We start from the raw sequence: 18,617 nt of genomic DNA, 5'->3' as shown, positions 1-18,617 counted from the left end.
AAAGACACCATCCCAAGATCTTAAATTAATACAGCAAATCTTTTATTAATTGCTTTGGTCCAAGGGTTTTCTAAGTAGATTTTGTACTAAATGTGATCAAGAAATTCATTCCATTAGTGTTTTAGAGTTATACGTACCCGATTGACAAATCAATGATGTTTGATGTAAGTACGTATACAATACATGCATAATTTCACTTCAACTCACAACAAATATTTAATAGTTTGTTTTCAGTCTCAATCAAATTAATTTAGGTCAGAATAAGAAGGCGATTGGAGAACCACCTCGATAAAATTAAAACTTTAATTTAACAAAGAAAATCCTTATTAATAAATTAACGAGTTGCAAAAAGTTGGGCAACTAATTATTGGTGGATTGCAGGATAATTAAATCAAAATTTCACTTTCACACACACACACACAGTGCAGGATAATTAAATCAAAATTTCACTTTCACACACACACACACAGNCACCCAATCAAAGGCTGCAGTGAGCAATTCTTGTTCCCGATTTTTAATTTCCTGCAAATTCCCAAATAAGAATTCAACAAAACAAAAATCGCACCAAAGATACATCACTCGAATCGAAAGTCGTACGAGCCCGCCGTGAGGCGAGAGAAAAGAACGCGATCGCTGTCGTTTATATCGAGCAAGACACTGCATCCTTCCCAAGTGATTCTAGTGTTCTGATTCCGACTCCAAGTTTCTTTGGAATTGTTCATCGTCATTAGTTAATTCTCTTTATTACGTTCAATTTCGAACGTTGGTGCAAATTATTTTGTATCCAAACAAAACGGAGCGGAAATAGAAACTTAAAACCCTTAAAACCCTAGCGAATCGAAGTAAATAAATATAATAAAGGCAGGTCCCCTCGCTTATATAGGCTTCAATTGAAGACAAACTCATGAATCGAAAAACTTTGCAATTTTTTTTTTTTTAAAAAAAAACACTTTTATAAAAAAATTTATAAGTACTTAAAACGTAAATTAATATTACGTGGCCCTAGCTCAATTTAAAGCCCAATAAAATTCTAAACCTCGATATTGGGTTATTGTGAACGATAAGCCCATCCGTAGTTCATTATTAATAATAACTAAAAAGTCTTGGTCTTTGAAATCATGCATGGATTATTCTAAGTAAGAGATTCTCTTATTAACCAAATTTAATGTGATAGCTGTAATTGTATCATTTCATTAATTAACATTTGTTTTAAATCTTTCAATGTTATTCTTAAGGGATAAGATATTATTTATGAAATTATATTTTAAATTGATTATAAATGATGAGATAAAAAATCGATTGATACTTATAACATAATTGTTAATTTTGAGCTCCGGATGTTGTGTAATTCGAATCAAACAAGGGATGAAACAATGATGCTGAGTCTTATATATACCAAACAATTTTTTATTCATAAAAATTTAACAAAATGTGGGTTTGGAGAGAGTAAGAATAATAGCATTCAATTCGCATAGTTTGAGTGGAGAAGTTGCTGGCATGCAGGAAGCACGTTTTCACAAGGTGCTGTATAAAATTAATGGGCGTATAAAACACTGTGGAAGAGGCAAATTGTTGTCAAGTCAGTTCAATGTTAGCAACTCTATTTCTTTGGCTCTTCTGTTACTCCTTTTGCATGCAATTGGATTCTTAATCCCACCACGGCACCACGTACTCTATTTTTTTATTTTTATTTTTTGAACATGAAGCCATACGAGAAGACCAAATTAAATTAAATGTTATCTCAAAAAACTTGTTTAATTATCGGGTGTTATAATCTTTCTGGGTTTATAAACTATTATTTATTAGTTTTGATATATATTCGATGTACGTATGACATTTGTAATAGAAATTAAAATACATAGTTGAGGCATATTTTTTTATATATTTATTTGAGATGGAGTTTGTCCCTTTATTTGAGTGCTCGTGTCATTGCGTTTGGTATCTATTAATGCGTGAATATCAACAATCAATAGCTTCCAAAAAATGAAAGCAATGAAGGAAACCCAGTGAGGAGATTATGGTTGAAGAACAATTGGCAACTAGCTAGCACTTAGCAGCTACTTCACATGAAAACGTACCGAAAATGTCCTCGTCATTAAAGACACCATCCCAAGATCTTAAATTAATACAGCAAATCTTTTATTAATTGCTTTGGTCCAAGGGTTTTCTAAGTAGATTTTGTACTAAATGTGATCAAGAAATTCATTCCATTAGTGTTTTAGAGTTATACGTACCCGATTGACAAATCAATGATGTTTGATGTAAGTACGTATACAATACATGCATAATTTCACTTCAACTCACAACAAATATTTAATAGTTTGTTTTCAGTCTCAATCAAATTAATTTAGGTCAGAATAAGAAGGCGATTGGAGAACCACCTCGATAAAATTAAAACTTTAATTTAACAAAGAAAATCCTTATTAATAAATTAACGAGTTGCAAAAAGTTGGGCAACTAATTATTGGTGGATNAAAAATTAATTGCGAGAAATGCACCCTTACCTAAAGAATGTGAGATTTTACAAGCATAGCAAGTGGCCAACCCAACATCATGTGGGAGGCAGTTCATAATATTCTTATATATATTAAAAAATATATCGAAATTTTGGGACATTTCTTTAAACGAAAATAATTATAAAAAAATTGTTTACTTTTTAATCGGATGCTTAATTACTGCCCATCGGTCTAAACTTTAAATAATGATATAGGATTCTTTCTTGAGTGGAAAATATTATACGGGCAAACTAGTATTTTGACTCTGTCAAGTGGTGACTGAGATTCTTGTTCATTTTTCAGGAGGGTTTGATTAATTATGCATTAAAAAAGAATAACTTTTAAAACTTTAATTCTAAATGAAGATTATTATGATTTATATTGTTGTTTCTATTTTTATGCATTAAAACTCCAAATGGAAAGCAAATATAAGCCACGTAATCCATGCCATTTTAGCCGCCCTGCAATTAATTTTCACACGAAAATTTTAATGCATAATTTCATATAGTTTTACCATGTCAGGGTAACGTCAAATTAATGTATGAGGTGACACCCCGTTATTTTAGGTCCACAAAATAAAGGAAGGTGGGAGCATAAATCGATAATCTTACACTTTAACCATTTTTAATTTTTGAAACAGTGAAATATTTTTTAAAAAATATATGGATATTATAAAATGTAGGATTCGAAATATAACTTCGCTGGTGGTAGGTTAGGTGGTCAACTGGAATAAAATGAGTTTTTGAGTTGAAATTATTAATGTGTGAGTTCACGAACTTAAATTACAATTCGAGTATTTATTACATGAGTATGTATCTTGTGAGACGGTCTCACGAATTTTTATATATGAGACGGATCAATCATACTGATATTCACAATAAAAAGTAATAATCTTAGCATAAAAAGTAATATTTTTTCATGGATGACCCAAATAAGAGATTCGTCTCACAAAATACGACTCGTGAGACCGTCGCACACAAATTTTTGACTCACTACATGATGCTCGAATTTGATCATTAGTTCGAAAACACGCTGAATTCCAAATAATATACATCTTCGAGAGTTATAATTTATAAATTGATAAATATGGAAAAAATTTATTAATTAATATTATTAAATTTGAAACGTTGACCAATGGGCCATTCTATTTCGGTCATTCCCACACTAAATGAAACTTTCCATCCAAAAAACTAAAAAATAATTTCTCAAAATTTTGCAGAACATCTCTCTTCTTAAATGTGCGTGATTATTGTTTCATGAAAGAAACACATATTCAAGTATACCCTTCTCTTCCAACTCCTCTCACTTATTTTCATGGCACTCCTCACTTCCATACCAGAAACTAAATCCGGAAAAAAACACCAATCCACGAATCCCAAGTCCAAGAAAAAGAACCAAATAAACAACCACCCCCCTTCTTCATGGGACCAAATCAAGAACTTGCTCACCTGCAAACAAATCCAGGATTCCAAAATCCATGATCCCTCCAGGAATAGTAATGCCACCGTTAATCCTATTTACTCCTACTGCAGCTCCACTTGCACTTTCAGGGATGTTGTACACGGAAACACCAGGGTTGCGCACCGCTCTGATCACTCGCCGGATGGCAGCTCTGTGGGCCAGGAAATCAGGTCTGTCAGTAAGAAGAGTACTGGCCATGGATTAGTGAGATCCGGCGGTTCGGCGGCGTCTTCCGGCAGAGGCATGCAGTTAAGGAAGCTCTCGGGATGCATTGAGTGTCACTCCCTTGATCCTAGCAGGTATCCATTGGCAAGGACAACGATATGTGCTTGCTCCGAATGTGGGGAAGTCTTCCCAAAAATTGAGAGCTTGGAACATCACCAAGCCATCAGGCATGCGGGTAATCTAAACTTCACTCTTTCCTTTTTCAAAAATTAAATCATTGATATATATATATATATATATAGTTGAAAGCGGTAAAAATTCTTTAAAGAAGAAATGGTGCCGTTCTCTTAAGATTTTGAAAATTATTATTAAAAATCCTTTATATTTTAGTTATTATATTTTTACGATATTATATTATTATATCTCTCATCCAAAATTAATTACTTGGTTTAATGAACTGAATCGGACCTTTTTCACAATTGAGTCTTGGGGATCGAATATGATGATTTAGAAAATAATTAGTTTGAAGAGACTTTTTAAGATATTTAAAATACAAATTAGATTACATATTATGTCATAAATTGTAATTTCAAATGTATTTTGTAGCATTTTCTTTTAATACCATATCGATTATTCGTTATTTCATCACATGATTTTTTACAGTGTCTGAGCTCGGCCCAGATGATTCAAGCCGCAACATAGTAGAGATAATTTTCAAATCAAGCTGGCTTAAAAAGAACAATCCTATCTGCAAGATCGAGCGGATATTAAAGGTCAACAACACGAAACGTACGATCCAACAGTTCGAAGACTACAGGGATACGGTGAAGACACGCGCCACCAACACCTCCAAGAAAAACGCCAGGTGTGTCGCCGATGGAAATGAGCTACTACGGTTCCGTTGCGCTACGATCACATGCTCGCTCGGCGCGCGTGGATCGTCCAGCTTGTGCGCCTCCATTCCAGGTTGCGGAGTCTGTACTATTATCCGGCATGGATTCGAAGGGAGCAAGATGAGTGGAGTCCGCACCACCGCGAGCAGCGGCAGGGCTCACGATAGTCTGGGCTGTTCGGGCACGCGCCGCGCAATGCTGGTATGTCGTGTGATCGCGGGGAGGGTGAAGCGCGTGGCGGCGGACGATGCGGCGGTTGACGAGGATGGAGCAGCGTCGGTGGCTGCTGGCTCCTTTGATTCTGTTGCCAGCAATAATGGGATGTACTCGAATCTCGAGGAACTACATGTGTTTAATCCAAAGGCAATTTTGTCTTGTTTCGTGGTGATCTACAAAGCACTCGACTCTTAAAAGTTTTTTTAGTTGGAAAATGAGATTGTTAATTGTTCATTTAAATTCAACGACTCGTTTTATTCATCGATTTCGACTTAATTATTAAACATGCACCTTTTGTGCATTTCGTGTGTATTTTTTAGTTTGTACTCTTAATAGTTGGATCAAATTGCTTAGCTTGTAATATATTATTGCTATGTAAAATCAAATGTTAATTTAACTTTTTAGATACAATAGTATATAAAAAGAATATATACTTACATTAACAGCTTGTTTTCCCTTCAAAGTTAAAACCGCAATTTCCTCAAGGGTATGTTAAAAAAAAATTCTAATATTGTATCAATATTAATACTTTCTAAATCATATAATCATAAAAAAGAAAAAAAAATTTTGTCATCCTAACTCAAATGTTGTAGCTGCATGCACTTATAATCAATATATAATTGGTAATTTTATGATTGTACCAAACTATTTCAAAGTTCCCAGCCTCCATGTTTACCATATTAATTTATGGTAAAATTTCAAATGCAAAAATTAAAAACGAAGATGGAGTCGTACTGATCTTCATAGTTAAGTGATGGGCTGGCAGTGGGTCAAACTGCAATTACATTTATTTCCCTTGCTGTGGGTCTTCTTTCACATTTTGAATAGAGAAAGTATCTGAGATTTTAACACCCCATTGGATAATGTCTCAGAATACATTCAAACATAAACTAAAAATTCCAGATAATATAATTTCCTCAATACCTGGGAATATACTTCAACTTTAAATCTTTCAGATTTTTAAGCAAAAACTATTGTAGAAAATTTCATGTTTCATCCTCGTTTAACTATATATATATAAAGGATTCAATTCACCAAATATAATTACACGAAAATTATTTAATTAAATTACGATGAATCATTAAGCATGCATCCAAGTCATGACATCACTTCATACACAAGAAATCAAATAAAATATCTCCATNCGACTAATTAATATGTTGTCTTGTGTACGATAGTAACATGAATTATTTGCTCCTACAAGCTAGAAAATGACAAAAACAATTGTTCGATTACGATTACATATTTACATCTACTAACTTGTGATATTTGTCGGTCAGCTAACACTAGAGAAAGGGCTACCGATAGTCGATTAAATGATATTTAAAGCCTCAAATGCAATATAAATAATCGAGTGACAAAACATAGAATACGTAAAATATTAAATAAATTATTTTTTTAAAAAAAAATCATGATCTTGCATTGGATTGGCCCTGCAGACTAATCTTCCACTTGAATTAGTTGTAACTAAGATTCGTTCGTACTAGCAAAGCATTGTTGACTTTTCGTGGCTCTATCATGCACCGATGATGTCTTTATAATATTTAATTTAAAAAAATTATTTTAATGCCATTTAGAACAGATAGTATTTTTCTTCGGAAGTATATTTAATATATCGAGCTATGCATTGAAATTATTAATATAAAAAAATCTGAGTATTTTTCTGAGTTTGGTCTTCACGTTCGAACCTCATCTTGTTTCATAATATGTGTACGTATAGCTAATAGATCATCACTTCATTTTTTAGAAGAGTTGGAAACTCTGTTGATATTGCATGGCCTGATTCACAATTTTGTAAAAAACATGCATAATCATTCTTTCTAAACATGTACAAGCACTACTTAAATATCTAAGTAATATTTAAGATTATAAATATTGAAAGATTTTAAGGTAAAATAGCATCTTCGGATAACTTAAATATAAATGTCGCCAAAGACGACGTTCAAAAAACTCGTCGCACAAAATGGCGACAGGGATGTTCAAACAGTCGCAATATTAGCGACAGTTTCTGACAAACCGTCGCTAAAATAGCGACGGTTTTAAGTAAACATTCGCTTACTTTGATTGGCGAAGGATATTACATACTCGTAATAATTCAAATTTGAGAAAATGTAATTCTGAAGGGTATTGAAATAATGATGAAATTGAATACCTCATGGGTTATGAATGAAGACGGAAATACATATAATGAATGGAGAGAATGTATCGTCATATCCAAATCTGACTCATTGTCATCCCTATCTCCTCTCAATATCATGCATAAGGATTCATGAAATGACAAGAATGCCCATATAACTAAGTTTATAAATTAACCATTTGTGAAACACCTTCTTTTTCCACACACATTAATTTTTTTCCATATGCATGACGAATACAAATTGGTCAGTGACATCAAACGAAGCAGAAGAATTTAAAATGTCTTGCCTCATAAGAGCGGAACTTGACCATTGAATCAAGGAGGCTGAGAGTTCATATAAAATGGGTAAACATTGTGTTATAACGGATTACGCAAGACTCAAAGAATAACAAGAATCAAAGCAATGTAAATAGAAACTCAACACCAAGTTATAGTGGTTCGGACTATAATGAGTCCTACATCCACTTGATCAGAGATCTTTCCACTAAGAACTCAAATTTGGGAATGATTTACAATAAATAATCCTCTACACAGCTCACTCTTTCTTGATAACAAGAGCAGAGAAAATACTCAACAAGAGAACCGCTCAACACACACACTTTGACTCTCACGTACAAAAAAACAGTACAAACACTATATTTATCAGCATCTCTCTTCTCTTCTTATATTCTTGGAGATGGGCTTCCTACTTTACAGATGTATGTTTTTGGTTCTGAACTTCTTCCATTGGCCCATACAGACTTGATCTGTTTGTGTGTGATTGAGATTAATTCCTTTCACTAATTCTCTTGAGCTGGCCCATTGGGCTTCCGGAAAAACATAAGTATAAACCACTTTACCACACATTGTTCTTTCCTTTTCGCTTCTTTTTGGGATGACAAAAGCAAGCCAAAAACCACAAGACAATTAAATGGGACAACTGGATTGGATCCTTATATTTGATGTGGAAACCACATTTAATGATGAGCTTGTCCTTTCCAAAGACTCTTTGCTTACTCAATTCATGCAATCCTCGTCACTCACATGACCCAACCTAAGATGCCATAGTAGTACAAGTCTTTCCTTCAAGGATGTAAAGACCATTGCTTATACAACCTTTCATGAACATCAAAGCACCTTTGGTCACTGTGAATACCCCTCCTTTTGCCTTGAAGCAGTAGCCAAGTTTGTCCAAAACTCCAAGAGAGATTAAGTTCCGTTTGAGGCCTGGAATGAATCTAACTTCAGAGAGTGTTTTGCCTGCTCCATCAGCAACTGTGAGTTTTATGGATCCCACTCCTTTTACTTTACAAGCCACATCATTTTCCATGAGAACCTTACCCCCATCTACGTTGGTAAGTTCATAAAACCAGTCTTTATGAGGGCACATGTGGAAAGAGCAACTGGAATCTAAAATCCACTCACTTTCTGTTCTTTTTGTAGTGACCAAAAGAACATATGCACTTTCATACCCATCTTGGGCTACAGCCACATCACCTGAATCCATCTCTTTTTCCTTGTGTCTCTTGTTTAATTATGGGCAATCCCTTTTAAAATGTCTCTTCTTATTACACAAGAAACACTTCCTTTTGAACTTAATCTTGGATCTTGATCGAGATCTGCTTCTTTGTTTAAATTCTTTTTTTTCAGTACGACCTCTCACGAACAGCCCTTCGGTTTCTCCCTCATTAGAAATATCAGATCTTTTGTTCAATTCTTTGGACATTAAAGTTGAATGCACTTCCTCAACCGTGAGGGATTCTCTTCCATATATCATTGTGTCTCTTAGATTCTCACTATTATCGGGAAGAGACTGTAGCATCAACAGAGCTTGATCTTCAACATCGATCTTGATATCGATATTTTTCAGGTCCAGTATGATCTTGTTAAACTCATCCACACGATCTTCAATCGATCTCGAATTATGTATCTTGAAGGTATACAGCTTCTGTTTCAAAAAGTGCCTATTTGGCAGTGACTTGTTCATATGGAGTTGCTTTAATTTGGCCCAAATTGCAACCGCAGTCCTCTCCTTAGATACTTAACGCAGGACCCTATCACTAGGCTTAGAATCAATGCACATGGGCTTTAGCCAACAGATCTTTCTTCTCTGAATCTTTGAGAAGGCAAATTTTCTTCCCCAAGAAGTGCATCTTCAAATCCTTGTTGAACGAGCAGAGCTCTCATCTTCAAATGCCATAACCCAAAATCATTCTTGCCCGTGAATTTTTCGATATCAAATCTTGTTGAACCCATTGTCTTCTCGTAAACCGAGCTCCGATACCAGTTTGTTATAACAGATTACGCAAGACTCAACGAATAACAATAATCAAAGCACTGTAAAGAGAAACTCAACACCTAGTTATAGTGGTTCGGACTATAACGAGTCTTACATCCACTTGATCAGAGATCGTTCCACTAAGAACTCAAATTTGGGAATGGTTTACAATGAATAAACTTCTACACAGCTCACTCTTTCTTGATAACAAGAGCAGAGAAAATACTCAACAAGAGGAACCGCTCAACACACAAACTTTGACTCTCACAGAACAACGGTACGAACACATACACACGCTATATTTATCAACATCTCTCATCTCTTCTTATTTCTTGGAGATGGGCTTTCAACTTTACGAATGCATGTTTCTGGTTCTGGACTTCTTCCCTTGGCCCATACAGACTTGTTCGGTTTGTGTGTGATTGAGATTAATTCCTTTCACTAATACTCTTGAGCTGGCCCATTGGGCTTCCGGAAAAACATAAGTGTAAACCACTTTACCGCACATTGTTCTTTCCTTTTGGCTTCTTTTTGGGATGACAAAAGCAAGCCCACAATGCCAAAAACCACAAGACAATTAAATGGGACAACTGGATTGGATCCTTATATTTGATGTGGAACCAACATTTAATAACATAAACCGATCGAAATGTGGTCATATAATGAAGATAACAGTCGAATATTTGGAAAAGTATGTATGATTCAGAATTCCTAAAAAAAAGAACCAAAAAGTCGTTTCCAACCAAATAATAAGGGGAAAGAAAACAATAATCCGCTTAAAATTTTTATATCCTCCTTTTGGCGCAGATCCATTCCATACCGTAAATAAAAATGGTTGTCGGGAAACCCTTACCCGAACGGGGAGGGGGGGGTGTTACACGTCTGATACGTACAGTAAAACAACGATAACATGTGTGCAACAAAATATACCACCATTGCTGCCAAAAAGTTAAGTTTGCTTCAAATTTTTGTTGACTCTGTAGAATTCGAGCATTTCTTCTTCCAATGGATGAGTTTCTCCTACTATGACAAGGCAATGTAAAGGAGGCCCAAAATCTTGAGTCAAAAGTTGTTTCATGGATCCTGCAACTATAACCTGATCTTCGCAGCCCACTCGTGCTAATCCAACACAAGAAGTGTCTTCATTATACACTGCAATTGGAGACCGAAATATTACCAGATTAAATTATTCAAAGAAGTGATTCGTCAAATTCACAGGAAGTAAAAAGAGAATGTAGCAAGTGTTGGAGAACATACCACATTCTTGGTGATTTTGCCCCACCTCCAAGAGCTGTTCAATTGCAGTGTTTATAGTCATAAACCTCGGTGGCTCGTACACTTTTTTACCTCTGAAATATAATCAGAGATAGAAGTATATGACAATCCAGCTGGATAATGATTGCATGCAAATTTGTGCTATGAAAGAACATAGAAATGCATATAAAAAAATGTATCTTCTTTTAGTAGGGAACGAATTTAATGTATCTCTAACCTGCATAATGATTCTAGGGATGGTTCCTTCACTCGAATATCTGCAAATATTCACAAAATGGTATTGAGTTTTACACATTTAAGAACACAAGACCATAATCCTTTTTTCTAGAAAATAGAGCATCCGATCAATTTCACAAGCTATAAATTTTATGCACAACAGCAACACAATACTATTAAGTGTACCTAATAAGCAGAGAGTATGCAAACCAAGTGTTCGATTTCTTTTAATTTTCTCGTAAAAACTATCAGGCCTCCAGGTATCAGTGAAAAAGGGTATGGAAACTGTCTCCCCATACCGATAGAGCTGTAGACCACATACTCCTATAGCATTCATCACCGATGCATTGTGCACCACCTTAACATCCACCTCCAACTTCTTGGCTCGAACCACAAGATCGGTATGAGTTGTCGCGCTGCATGAAATTTCACAACAACAATCAATATATTTCAGCACTGCCAATGTAGGTTACCCGGACGCAACTTTTATCTAGAACTCATTAATTTCCAGTCTTGACAGGGATAAAGACATCCAGAAAAGGTTTGCAACAGCAACAAGAATTCACGGACAATTTGAAAAAAAAAAATCAATCAATCAATCTAAAATTAATTACCCAAAAGGATCACCAACCACCAAAAACGCCACATCAGAAGACTGAGCTTCTAACAGCATAACATCCGCCTTTTCCTCTACCATTTCCCTATCCGCGACTGTAATCGATCTTCCATAAAAATTTTCCTGCGGATACTCCAAAGATTCAAACTTTATTGCACAAAAACTCAATTAAATCAAAAAAAGAGGACCCACCAGAGTTGAGAGGCCATCGGAGGAGAGACCGAATGAGAGAAGAGAAGTATATGCTTCCATGTACACTTTGCTACATTTATTTATTGCTTCAAGCCCTCTCAAGGTGATGTCTTTCTCGTCCCCTAAACCTAATCCTATAATATACAACATCCCTATTGATCTGTTTAGTGGTCTGATTCTTAACTTGTGTTAGGATTTCTGGTTTTCGCTGCGACAGAAGATGAGAACTGTTAAAACCTAGAAAAAATATAGGTAATTATAATATAAATATTGTATAGTATTAATAGTTGCAAAAGAAGTTGATATGTACGAGTGGTTAAGGAGACAGACTTGAAATCTGTTGGGCTCTGCCCGCGCAGGTTTTTGAAAAAATCGTAGCTTAATGAACCAACGGTTTGTATAATATAACCACTACGTTAAAATTTATAAATGTTTCTACGCAAAAATTAAAATTAAATATTAAATTTTTTGTAAAGAAAACGCTTTAAAAACCTAATATGCAGATCCACGTAACGCTGGAAGATCACACCAACAAGCAAATCTACGAAATAAATAAGAAAAAATGTTAGTACAAAGTTAAAAAACCGAAACTTCGAAAAAATTGATAAGAGTTTCGCTACTACCAGAGAAGAAAGGCGAAAATCGCTTAAGCAAATTTTCGCGAACCTCAGGCATTTATAGAATCATAGCGACAGTCTTTGCAAAACCGTGGCTATTAGCGACGGTTTTAAATGCAACCGTTGCCAATAGCGACGGTTTATGAGAAGCCCGTCGCCGATCTAGATCGGCGACAGTTTTATTAAACTGTCGCAAATGGCAACGGGTTTTGAAACCCGTCGCCAATTGCGACGGTTTTTTAACCATTCTTGTGCGGCGACGGTTTATAAATAACCGTCGCTATTGGCGACAGTTTTGAAAATTTTTTGTCGCCAATAGCGACGGCTATGAAAACTGGCGCGAAATATTGCGGCGGTCTTGAATTATACCATCGCACATTGCGACGGGTAACATCCGGCCACTAGTAGAATTTTTGAATTTTACTTCGTCACTTGTTACTTCGTTGATTATGAAGTAGTATATATCAATCAACTTCGGTAATAACATCAGCGAAGTAAAACATTATTTTTAACTTCACAATTTAGAAAACACAGGCTTCACTTCTAATTTTTTATAATATTTTACTTCGACATACTAGTTTTGATGAAGTGAAAAGTTAAAAAAAATTTTAATTTATATTTAGTGAAGTAAAAAAATGAACCATAATTTTAATTAATTTTCCTTAAATGATGAAGTAATAAAATACAAATTAACTCGTCATATTAAAATTGTGTCGAAGTTAAAGAAAGAATTTACTTCACCACAAAATCAATAATTGTGAAGTCGTTCTCTATTAAATACTTCACTACAACACAAAAAAATGAAGTCTTTTAAATTTACTACTTCGTCATTAAATGTAAATTGTGAAGTAACAAAACTGACGAAAAAAAAAGATGTAAACTGTCGCTATTAACGACGATTTAAAACATCCGTCGCTAAATAAATCGATGACGGTTGTATAAACTGTCGCTAATTAGCAACGGTTTTGTTCTAACCGTCGCTAATAGCGACGGTGTAAACACTCTGTCACTAAATAAATTGGCGACAGTTTTATAAATTGTCGCTAATTAGCAACGTTTTTGTTCAAACCGTCGCAAATAGCGACGATTTAAACTATCTGTCGCTAAATAAATTGGCAACAGTTGTAAAACCCGTCGCTAATTAGCGACATATTTATTAACCCGTCGTTAATAGCGACAATTTATAAATTTCCGTCGCAAATTGCCTATAAATACACGCTTCCGTGGCTTATTCTTTCTACCATTTCATATCTACTTCCATTTTTCTCTCGGGCGGTTTTAATTTCGATTTAGATTATATTTTTTAATTTCAATTTTTAATTTATGATCAAAATTAAATTTTGTTGTTAGCTTATTTTATCGTAAGGTTAAATTGTTTTATAAATTATTTACAAATTTAAAATATGATATTTAGATGTGTTGAGGATATTATTTAAAAATATGTAGGAATAATTATAAAATTTAAAAAAAAATTTAAAACATAATATAATTAGCGACAGTTTTATGAATTACCGTCGCTAGTTAGCGACGATTTTATAAATACTGTCGCTAATTAGGTATAAAGGGTCGCTACTTAGCGACTGTATTTCATATAACAGTCGCTAATTAGCGACGGGAATTCATAAAACCGTCGCTAATTAGCGACAATCTACCTTTCCAAAACCGTCACTAAGTGGAGACCGTCGCTAATTTAGTTCCATAACACCTAAGTCATTCGTATAAATTACTTCACAAAAATACAAAACTTTTGAAGTTATAAAACACATTTACTTCGTCATTCTATATAAACTATGCAGTTATATATAAGCTATTACTTATGCACTTTACGAAATCGATGATGTAGAAGACGTTGTTTTACTTCGTCGTCGGTCTAATTCCAGCCAAAGACTTCGCTAATTTCTTCGGAAGTATATTTAATATATCGAGCTATGCATTGAAATTATTGATATAAAAAAATCTGAGTATTTTTCTGAGTTTGGTCTTCACGTTCGAACCTCATCTTGTTTCATAATATGTGTACGTATAGCTAATAGATCATCACTTCATTTTTTAGAAGAGTTGGAAACTTTGTTGATGTTGCATGGCCTGATTCACAATTTTGTAAAAAAACATGCATAATCATTCTCACTAAACATTTACAAGCACTACTTAAATATCTAAGTAATATTTAAGATTATAAATATTGACAATTGTACTTATTAGAACTTGCTTACTTACACATTCCCAAGCTCTTAAGGTAAAATAGCATCTTCGGATAACTTTCATACTCTGATAGCTTTGATGTTGCGTTTGGATTGAAAGATTTGAAGCTATGAATTTTAAATTTATTTGATTGTTTTGATGAATTTATATTTGTGTAGATGAAGTTTCCGGCAAAAGGAGTACTGAAATAAAAAAAAATACAAGTTAATGTACTAAAACTAATATACAAATTGACTACTAAAACGGAAGTTTCATTCCGTTTCAGAATAAAAACGTAAATTTTTTCCAACTAAAAAATGATGAGGTAGAAGATAAATTTCAAACTACTATAAAAAAAATTGAGTAGCATCTAATTTTACCTAATTTTCACACTACACACTTTATAATATTTTTTCTCTCAACTCAATTGTGATTTTCTTCACAAATGAGAGATCTATTTATAGAAAATTTTTACAAATAATCCAAAAATAAAATACATCATTACCTACATCATCACACACTAATTTTCAATATTCAACACCTAATTTTACCTAATTTTCAACATTCAACATTCACATTTTCAACACAAATATTTAACACATTTTTAAATAATTTTTCAACACTCTCCCTTGTGATGATGATCATAATGATTGTATACATTACGTGTTTTTATACTGCCTCGTTAAAAACCTTACTAGCAAAAACCCATTTGGATAAAAACCATAGTAAGGGAAAAAGAGTGCAGTAACGTAAACTCCCCCTCATGTTGACACGAACAATTCTTCACAAATTTCGTAGATTGCGCATCCCAATATTATATATGTGCTTTCTGAATATTGTCGTAGGAAGTGCCTTTGTGAAGAGATCTGATGAGTTTTCACTTGATTGAATGTGACGAACATCAATACATTTATTCTTCTCAAGCTCCTTGGTGAATGCGAAGAACTTAGGAGGAATATGTTTAGTTCTGTCGCTTTTTATGTATCCTTCTTTCATTTGAGCAACACATGCAGCATTATCTTCATATAGTATCACAGGCTTCTCGTCGAATGATAATCCGCATGAGATTTGGATATGTTGAGTCATTGATTTTAACCACACACATTCACGGCTTGCTTCATGTAGTGCAATAATCTCGGCATGATTTGATGAAGTTGTTACAAGTGTTTGTTTCTGTGAACGCCAAGAAATTGCAGTGCCTCCACGAGTAAATACATATCCAGTTTGAGAACGTGCCTTGTGTGGATCAGATAAGTATCCAGCATCGGCATAACCAATTATACTTGGATTAGCATCTTTTGAATACAAAAGTCCCAAGTCTGTCGTTCCTCGTAGATAACGGAATATATGTTTAATTCCGTTCCAGTGTCTCTTTGTTGGATATGTGCTAAATCTTGCCAATAAATTTACGGCAAAAGATATATCAGGCCTTGTACAATTTGTAAGATACATAAGGGCACCGATAGCACTTAGATATGGTACTTCTGGACCAAGAATATCTTCATCATCTTCACATGGACGGAATGGATCCTTTTCTATGTTTAATGATCTAACAACCTTTGGAGTACTTAAGGGATTTGATTTATCCATATTAAAACGTTTAAGGATCTTTTCTGTATAATTTTTCTGGTGAACAAATATTCCACATTCTTTTTGTTCAATTTGTAAACCCAGACAATACTTGGTTTTTCCAAGATCCTTCATTTCAAATTCTTCCTTCAAGTATGACACAACTTCAAGAATTTCATTATTCGTTCCAATGATGTTTAAATCATCAACATATACAGCAATAATTACGCATCCGGATGTTGTTTTCTTAATGAAAACACAAGGGCATATTGAATTATTTACATATCCCTTTTTCATCAAATGATCACTTAGCCGATTATACCACATTCGGCCAGATTGCTTTAACCCATATAATGATCTTTGTAATTTCACAGAATAACATTCTCTGGGTTTTGAACTTTGTGCTTCAGGCATCTTAAATCCTTCAGGGATTTTCATATATATATTACTATCAAGTGATCCATATAAGTAAGCTGTAACAACATCCATAAGACGCATTTCTAAATTTTCAGATACTGCCAAGCTAATCAAATACCGAAACGTAATTGCATCCATCACGGGAGAATACGTTTCTTCATAATCAATTCCAGGCCTTTGAGAAAAACCTTGTGCAACAAGTCGAGCTTTATATCTTACTATTTCATTTTTCTCATTTCGCTTTCGAATAAAAACCCATTTGTATCCAACAGGTTTTACACCTTCAGGTGTAAGGACTATAGGTCCAAAAACATTACGTTTATTTAGCGAATCCAATTCAACCTGGATGGCATCTTTCCATTTTATCCAATCCTGCCGATTTTTACATTCACCAAAAGATTTTGGTTCATGATCTTCATTATCATTTATGATGTCGATTGCCACATTATAAGAAAATATATCATCAATTTCTTCTATATCTTTTCGGTTCCATATTTTTCCAGTATTAATATAATTGATAGAGATTTCATGATTCTCGTCAGTTTGTGGTTCTGACAAAACATTTTCATCATCATGTGTTTCTTCAGGAACATCATTCTCTATTTTGTGATCATTATGTGTTTCTTCAGGAACATCATTCTCTATTTTGTGATCATTGTGTTTCTCTATGAATTTTCTTTTTCGAGGATTTTTATCCTTGGAACCAACTGGCCTTCCACGCTTCAGGCGTTTAATGACATCATGACTATCTTCAATTTGTTTCTTCGGAATTTCAATTCGAGCAGGGGCATTTGCAGCATGTATATATGATTTAGTTACCCCTTTTGTGTCTGCAAATGCATCTGGTATTTGATTTGCTATTCTTTGCAAGTGCACAATTTGCTGTACATCTTTTTCACATTGTTTTGTTCTTGGATCCAGATGTAACAATGATGATACATACCATGTAATTTCTTTTTCGGTATGTTTCTGTTCTCCCCCTAACATTGGGAAGATTTCCTCATTAAAATGACAATCAGCAAAACGTGCTGTGAACACGTCGCCTGTCTGTGGTTCAAGATATCGAATGATCGATGGACTATCATAACCAATATAAATTCCAATCTTTCTTTGAGGTCCCATTTTCTTTCGTTGAGGTGGTGCAATAGGCACATACACCATACATCCAAAAATTCTCAGATGAGAAATGTCTGGTTCTTTACCAAATGCAAGCTGCAATGGGGAGTATTTATGATATGCACTTGGTCTGATGCGAATTAATGAAGCAGCATGTAAAATTGCATGTCCCCATATAGAAATAGGGAGCTTTGTTTTCATAATCATTGGTCTAGCAATCATTTGCAGACGTTTAATCAATGATTCAGCCAATCCATTTTGAGTATGTACATGAGCAACAGGATGCTCAACAATGATTCCCATAGACATACAATAATCATTGAAAGTCTGGGAAGTAAATTCACCAGCATTATCAAGTCTAATTTTCTTGATTGTATAATCGGGAAATTGATTCCTCAATTTTATTATTTGAGCAAGTAATCTTGCAAATGCAACATTTCGAGTTGACAATAAACATACATGTGACCATCTGCTGGAGGCATCAATCAATACCATAAAGTATCTGAATGGTCCACATGGTGGATGGATTGGTCCACAAATATCACCCTGAATACGTTCAAGAAACATTGGTGATTCAGTTTGGATTTTGGCTGGTGATGGTCTTATAATAAGTTTTCCAAGAGAACATGCTTTACATTGAAACTTATTATTCTGAAAGATCTTCTGGTCTTTCAATGGATGACCATGTGTATTTTCTATAATTCTTCGCATCATTGTTGAACCAGGATGTCCTAATCGATCATGCCAATTGGTTAATATTGAAGAATTATCAATTACCATGTTTGATTCAATGG

At 34.3% G+C, this 18,617-nt stretch overlaps 2 protein-coding genes across 2 annotated transcripts; one reads left to right on the top strand and one right to left on the bottom strand.

Moving 5' to 3' along the window:
• Positions 1–3,683: 3,683 nt before the first annotated feature.
• LOC140982284 (uncharacterized) lies at positions 3,684–5,632 on the top strand. Its single transcript, XM_073448743.1, has 2 exons — positions 3,684–4,356; positions 4,785–5,632. Exons 1-2 carry the CDS (start codon positions 3,810–3,812, stop codon positions 5,423–5,425), a joined length of 1,188 nt encoding a protein of 395 aa, XP_073304844.1. The 5' UTR covers positions 3,684–3,809; the 3' UTR covers positions 5,426–5,632.
• Positions 5,633–10,358: 4,726 nt separating this feature from the next.
• Positions 10,359–12,482, bottom strand: LOC140982221 (probable diphthine methyl ester synthase). Its single transcript, XM_073448646.1, has 7 exons — positions 12,416–12,482; positions 11,924–12,131; positions 11,730–11,854; positions 11,302–11,531; positions 11,117–11,156; positions 10,882–10,973; positions 10,359–10,776 (listed from the first exon to the last, which is right to left on the bottom strand). Exons 2-7 carry the CDS (start codon positions 12,071–12,073, stop codon positions 10,574–10,576), a joined length of 840 nt encoding a protein of 279 aa, XP_073304747.1. The 5' UTR covers positions 12,074–12,131; positions 12,416–12,482; the 3' UTR covers positions 10,359–10,573.
• Between the last annotated feature and the right edge of the window lie 6,135 nt (positions 12,483–18,617).

Source organism: Primulina huaijiensis, chromosome 8 (assembly GCF_012295235.1).
Source record: "Primulina huaijiensis isolate GDHJ02 chromosome 8, ASM1229523v2, whole genome shotgun sequence".
In the NCBI taxonomy this organism is placed as follows: Eukaryota; Viridiplantae; Streptophyta; class Magnoliopsida; order Lamiales; family Gesneriaceae; genus Primulina; species Primulina huaijiensis.
Note: the sequence above shows the minus strand (reverse complement) of the source record. Positions and strands in the feature narration are given on the sequence as shown.